Here is a 7,013-nt window from a genome sequence, read left to right on the forward strand (position 1 = left end):
TGAACATTTAAGAGGAAACACTTAGAGACTCCCACACAATTTGGGAGCCATTAGGCAATACATATTTAATATTAAGCAAATACAGCATTAAAAACTAAAAATCCTCAAATTTCAAGAGATTGCCTGTTCAAGTCTTTGATACACATTTGCACATAAGAAATATTTTAGTATTTCTTCAAATGTAATCTCCTGTCCACCCTTCATTTCATAACTGCATACCCCTCACTCTATTTCACCTACACTGAACCAGAGTTAGTTCAACATGATTGGCTTCACTCGAAGCCCTCTATATCCCATTTCATATATCCCATCGACCACCACTATTCCCTTACATGTTTGCACAGCCTTATACTATTACATTGTAACTGAGCTTGGGAATTTCAGGTATCCAAAGGTAATTATATATACGAACGATTGTTTTATTGCACAGTTCACAATATAGCCGGTGATTATACAGCCAACCATGTTAAGATGAATATCGACTATTTAGACACAAACATCAATTTTCTCCTCAACCACTAATGAAACAAGAAAGACACACACATTCGCCACCATATCAAGGTTGTGTTTACTCTGTGGTGCAGTCCTGAGGGCTCATACCACTCTCAGTGTGTTCAATACAGAATCCATAACATTTCTGGTGGCATCACACATGAAGTATAAGACACAAGACCGTAAGTGTCCTGCACTCATGAGCCATTTGTGCCACATACGTAACAGAAAGGCCACTTTTAAAGCTTTTCAGATATTCAATCATGTTTGCCTTTTCAATTTCTTTATTTTTATTTTTTATTTTATTTATTTATTTTTTTTTGAGACAGAGTCTCTCTGTTGCCCAGGCTGGAGTGCAGTGGTGCAATCTCAGCTCATTGTAACCTCCGCCTCCCAGGTTTAAGTGATTCTCCTGCCTCAGCCTCCCGAGTAGCTGGGATCACAGGCATGTGCCACCATACCTGGCTACTTTTTTGTATTTTTAGTAGAGATGGGGTTTCACTGTCTTGACCAGGCTGGTCTCAAACTCCTGACCTCAAGTGATCCGCCCGCCTCAGCCTCCTAAAGTGCTGGGATTACAGGCATGAGCCACCGTGCCTGGCCTGCCTTTTCAAGGTTATTACCACACTAGTTCACACTGAAGGTAAAAGCAATAATTAGAATCTCTTATTAACAACACATTTTGACTTCAAGTTCAGACAAAGCTGTTGGTTACAAGTTCTGCTAAACTTTTTGTCAAATTTAAGAAGTCTATAGGACAACACAAAATCATCCCTGGTAATGTATTTGCAGTTTGGTCTTCAAAAGCTGTAAAGAGTAACAGAGAAATTTAAAAAATGCTGAGTTAAAACCATTAAAAATATTTATTAATAATTGTTTTTAAATGCCACTTATTTGAGACAGCAGAAACCAAAGCGTTTTCCTTAGAATTCTCACTCAGCTTGTATTTCACAAAGGTGCTTTAGAACTCAAATTTCTACCACCTGTATGGAGTGTAAAGACAAAAGGAAGCCCAACAAAACCAAAGGCCCAACGGTGTCTATTCCCAGGGCCAAGGTATAACCCCAGGCTAACCCACCTGCCCTGGGCTGAGTAGCTGGAAACGCCTGTGAGTGCTCAAAGTCACACACATGAATGAGGGTGTCAGGCACCAAGGTGCCTTTATTTATTCATTTCTCAAACTCAATTCCCTTCAAATCCTGACTCTATTTAATAGGCCAAAGGATGCTACTCATATTTATTTGGTGCCAAATTATTTTTTTTTAAATCCTTACATCTGCACCTTGAAAGTAAATTGCAATATCCAGCACAACATTGTCAGACAGAGCTGCTATATGGCTATTTAGCTTTATTACCGTCTGGCTAATGCTTAATAAGTTTCATCCTTTACAGCTGGAAGAAGGATGTTCACTGTATTTAACCAGCCATAGTGCATTTAGAGGTAAACAGCTTTTATGGACTATTTGCCCAGAAACTTTCAGTAAACTACCAAGTTGAGGCCTTTATTTTGGTCAGTATGTGCACATATTCACATGCAATTACCCAGAAAGAAGAAAAACTGGTTAACAAGAAACCTACCATCATGTCAGATGCTGGAAATCAATCTTTAGCTACATAATATTTACAGAAAGGGTTTTAAGATTCATAATCCACTTTTTCAGTCTGTCTCTTATATTTCATTAGTCAATTGGAAGTGGCATGAGTTTCATCTGGAAAAAATATTTTCACACTTTCTAATACCTTTGACAAAGAAGTTTTCGTCTGTTAAGGGATGAGAATGCTACTTGGCTATTACCTACTTTTAGAGTTCAAACTAACCCTTCAAATGCCTTTATTTAGATCATACGCTCTCAAACTATCTTATTGTTTTACTGACACAATGGTAAAACTGGGTTCCCAAAATGTCAAAACCCTAATGGAGTCTCTATTTCCAAGAGTAAAATAAAAGACAGCGAATACTATGGGGTGAAAACTATCCTGAGCCTTTCCCGCCCCCCGCCCCACTCTGTAATATTTAGAAACTAGGGGGAAAAAAGTGGGATTGCATTAATAGACTTACAAAACAAAATGTTATGGAAGTGTTTATTTTTTAAAAGGAGAGTTTTAAGAGAACAGGATGTTTGAATATGACCAACTCCTACTCCACGGGAAAAATAACCACAGACCTTTGCTGAGATGGCATCAATAATTCAAAGAAACCAAGCTAAACAGAATTTGATCTATACACAATATGAAAACTTCTTAACAGGATGGAACACCTATAACAAAATTTAAGTCCCTTCATCTTTCAGCAATGAAATAAGTGAAATTAACATAAGAATATTTTGGAAGGGTTGAAGGTCACAGTCAGAATCAAACAGAAAACTTTCAAACCTAGAAAGCAAAACGGGAACTTTCATAGCTCCTTGATCTACCATATCTAAATAGAAATAGTATAATGACTATCCAATAGGTGATTAGTTTCAAAACTAATACAAGCAATGTATCATGAAAAGCCTCTACATAATAAGCTGTTTTTCTTCTCTGTTCTGCCCCTTTGTCATATGCTTGAGCTTAATGAAGACTATCCTCTGCAGCTGCTCCTGAGGGCACAGAAGAAAGCAATGGAGTAACAAAGGAAGCCTGAGGAGCCCCTGGCCCCTGAGGACCCTCTCTCTGGCCGGTCATAGCAACTTATGTTTTAATGCAGGAGATTTCAAGACTGGTTTGAGAAAAAGAATCTTATCTTGGGGATTAGGTTCCCTGTCAAAGGCCATCAGATGGACAGCTATTTACCAGGCAATTAGCCTAAAGCTCTTAGGTAATGATAAAAACAAAACAAAACAAAACAAAACAAAACCCTTATATTTTCCTATTGGAACCTTTTATTCTGTTTTGTTGATGCTTAAGGAAAACAGCTTTGCCCGTAACTCACTGTGGCCTGGAGTTATGACACGAACTTGTATTTGGCCAATTAAGAAAGAGGCCAAACTGCATTCTTCTTAGAAGGTCTATTCAGTTGATAAATGGCACTTAACTGATGGTTTTTTTTCATATAAACTTTAACAAGAACTCATAAGTTGCATTGATTATGCCCCAAGAGATGAGGGACCGATGGTAATTCAGATGGGCACCTCTGAAAAGATTTATCAGTTTTCTGTCCCGTTCCAGCCAGATTTTTTGGAAAACCTTGGGGAAAGACTGAAATTCCCCACCAATCTGAGACTGTATGCGAGTTTTTACAACATTAATTGGAAAACACAAGAATCCCAACATGGCACCCAATAGACCTCCACCGATAAAATCATTGACCAAATGAGCACTGTGAGTCGTTGCGGTAGGCAGATGCTCCTTAATGGGACCTCGAAGGCCGAAAAACAAGACATTGCTGAGTCCATTCCGGAAAAGAATGGGCACCAAGCCTCGATAATACTCTCCAATTCCATGACATTTCAGTGCCTTGAAAGCCTGATAAGTGTTGGTAAATTTGTCATGATGCTTGTGGTCTTGAAGCAATGTCTGAACTCTTTCCAGTGGAGTGAAAATTGCTTCTGCTGTCCCTGCAAGCACTGCCGCCACGCCACGGGTTGCAAACTCTGGAGCACCGACATGCTTGCGGAGAAGGCAGGATAAATCCTCATACAGACCAAACATAAGTGCAAGTGTAGTTGTCTTCTGCATCAATGGGGGAAGGATTCCACGATACAAATTTCGAAATCCATCCCTTCTCAACTGAAGTACTGCATCCCGGGTTTTGATGCCATACAGCTGTTGTCGAAAGAGGACCTTCTGAATGGGATATGTGATTGTGACGTTGTTGAAGGCTGCACAGCAGCCACACAAGTAATGCTTCATTTCACCAACATTTGTAATATGAGGTGATATATCTTGTTTTGAAGATGTAAGTATTGGTGGCCTCTTTTCATGAGCTTCTGAATCTATCCTGTTGCTTAAGATCTTTTTCATGAAGGGCATTTTTTAACCTGTGACATCATCTGAGCCTGGAGTTTGGCAGGATGATAGCTTTGTGATAATGTTCCCAATTTCTTCCATTGTTATTGTTCTGTTAGGTTCTCTCTTCCCGAGTCCATTTTGATAACTGGATTTCCGTTCTCCAGGCGTCCATTTCCCCAACCCATCGCCGCCGGCGCCCCGCAGGACTGCGAGCAAGCCGGGACCTGCGCAGGCGCAGACCATGACCGACCCCGGGGCGGGGGCGCAGCGTGACGCTCTCGGCGCCGCTGGGATCCGAGAAGAAACCCTTTTAAAGCAAGCATGGCAATTTCTTCTAAATAAGCTGGATAAAATTAAAAACTCATTCATCCAAAGATCCTAAAAAATCAACAAATTCCTAAATATTAAATGGTATAGACACAAGTGTTTCTTAAATCACATAACCTTCTCCACGGACACTGTGAAGATGTGTTGCCAGTGGCTTCCCTAAGAGAGTGTGAAACTTTTTAAATAGTGTATACATACAAGAAAAGTGGATTTTAGTGTAATCTTGCAGAAGAACAAAACAAACATGGTATCTAAGAGTACAAAGGCACAAAAGTTGAAATTTCATAGTCACTCAGGCCTTGGAGTACTGTATTTTCTTGAAAGGGAAAAAAGTAGGCCAGGTGTAGTGGTTCACACCTGTAATCCCAGCACTTTGGGAGGCCAAAACGGGAGGATCGCTTGAGGCTAGGAATTTGAGACCAGCCTGGGCAACATAGCAAGACCCCTGTCTCTATCCAAAAAAAGAAAAAAGAAAAGAAAGAAAAAAGTAGGTGGTAAGGAGAAGTAAGGAGAAGATGAATTTTTTTTTTTTTAAAGTTCTGTATACCACATGAAATTTTACTGGGAGGAAAGTGTCTGAGGTTTTAAGAGGCATAAATTAAATAACCTTGAAACCCATTTTGCTCTAGGACTACCCATGTGTTTTCTAGAGTAACCAATGTGTATATTCCATGTATGTGAATAAGAGATGAAAGGAAACAAAAATAACTTCCCTTCCAGGAACAGTGGAAGGCTTCAGCCAACAAAGTAGGTCACAGTATCAGACTATATTGCCTGCTGATGTGTACTGCCTAGTTTTTGAATAGAATCAAATGACAGCTTCCTTGAAATTAAATGACAGTTTCCCTGACCATCATCTTAAAGACGCCTATGGTGGATCGCTCTAGAATGAACCATAAACCCGAAGTTCTCTTTAAGCTTTAGTGAAATGAAATAGTAAAAGCTTTTCATGGAAAGAGAAAGGAGTCTCCAACATTTATACTGATTGATTTTGGCAGCAATGACTTTCATTAGAAATGTAATTGCTGGGTATGCAAAAATTAGCACTGTTGGGGCTAGAGAGATCTTTGTTTTCCTTTCTTTTGTTTTGTTTTGCTTTTTTGCCTAATATTGATAGTGTTTTCTCGGTTTTGCCATAGCCCTTCTGTCAAGATGCTGGCAATCAGTATATCATGAAAAACAGACTGCCCTTTCTCGCATTTATTGAAGAGAGATTCTCATGATCCTATGGTAAGATAACAATTGCTTTTTTTCAATCCATCCTCCACACTGCAGCCAAAGCAGTCATCTTAGTAACAAACGTGAGCACGTTTTCCCTCACTTAAATCTTTAAATGATTTTACACCTGAAGGACAAAGGTCCCCCATGGTCTGACGTTTTCCTACCCTTGGCGCCATCTGCCTTCACATTTCTAAAGGCACCTTCCGTCCCCGCCATATCAAACTACTCGGGGTCTCCAGAATGAAGAATAATGTGCCATCTGACACTCCTTTGTCTTTATTCGGTTATTCCCTCTGCCTGAAATGTCCTTACTTCTAGTTCCTACTCAGCTTCTGGAAGCCTTCGCTAACTCCTCAGTCCAAATGAGGACCCCTTCTCCACAACACACCCTATACACACTGTGAGTGTGGCACGTGTCACACTGTACAATGTCCACGATTCACAATGCTGAGGGCTTCTTGAAGACACAGTCCACTTCTCATTCAACTTTATTCCAGTTTGTGTCCCCGGTGTCCAGGCATCTGGTTAGGTCTCCAACTGCTTAAGAGTGTAAAGAGTGTTGATGAGTTCTGTATTACTCATGGGTCTTGGTTATAAGAGCCAAAAATACCATTCCAACTGACGCAAGCAAATCTAGGGGGTAAGGAAAGGAGAAGGAAGAAGGAAGAGGAGAAGGAGGTAAGAAATCAGGAAAGGATTAAAAAAGGTGGCATCTGGGCAACATTTAAGGCAATTTTCCAGCTTCTCTCGTTTGCACCAGTAGGAGTGGGCCATGTGGCCACAGAGGAGAACATTTCCGAATACCCTTCTGGATCCTGCTGATTTTGGGGGGTACTTACCTCCTTCTGTCCTCAGCACCCAAGTGCCAGATGAGGCAAGTAAATTCCTTTGCAAGAGAGGAAAGGCAGTTTCAGTGAGAAAATGACAATAAAAAGTGAAGTGGGGGGAGAAATGTATTAGTTCGTTTAATGAAAAAGTTGAGAAATCCAGAAGTAGCAATCACTTTAGGCATTGCTGGATCCTAGAGGTTCAACCACCAT

At 40.3% G+C, this 7,013-nt stretch overlaps 1 protein-coding gene across 1 annotated transcript; it reads right to left on the minus strand.

Moving 5' to 3' along the window:
• Positions 1–252: 252 nt before the first annotated feature.
• On the minus strand, positions 253–5,772 carry SLC25A52 (solute carrier family 25 member 52). Its single transcript, XM_055102643.2, has one exon. The coding sequence runs from the start codon at positions 4,444–4,446 to the stop codon at positions 3,523–3,525; it is 924 nt and encodes a 307-aa protein (XP_054958618.1). The 5' UTR covers positions 4,447–5,772; the 3' UTR covers positions 253–3,522.
• Between the last annotated feature and the right edge of the window lie 1,241 nt (positions 5,773–7,013).

This window comes from Pan paniscus, chromosome 17, assembly GCF_029289425.2.
Source record: "Pan paniscus chromosome 17, NHGRI_mPanPan1-v2.0_pri, whole genome shotgun sequence".
Classification (NCBI taxonomy): Eukaryota; Metazoa; Chordata; class Mammalia; order Primates; family Hominidae; genus Pan; species Pan paniscus.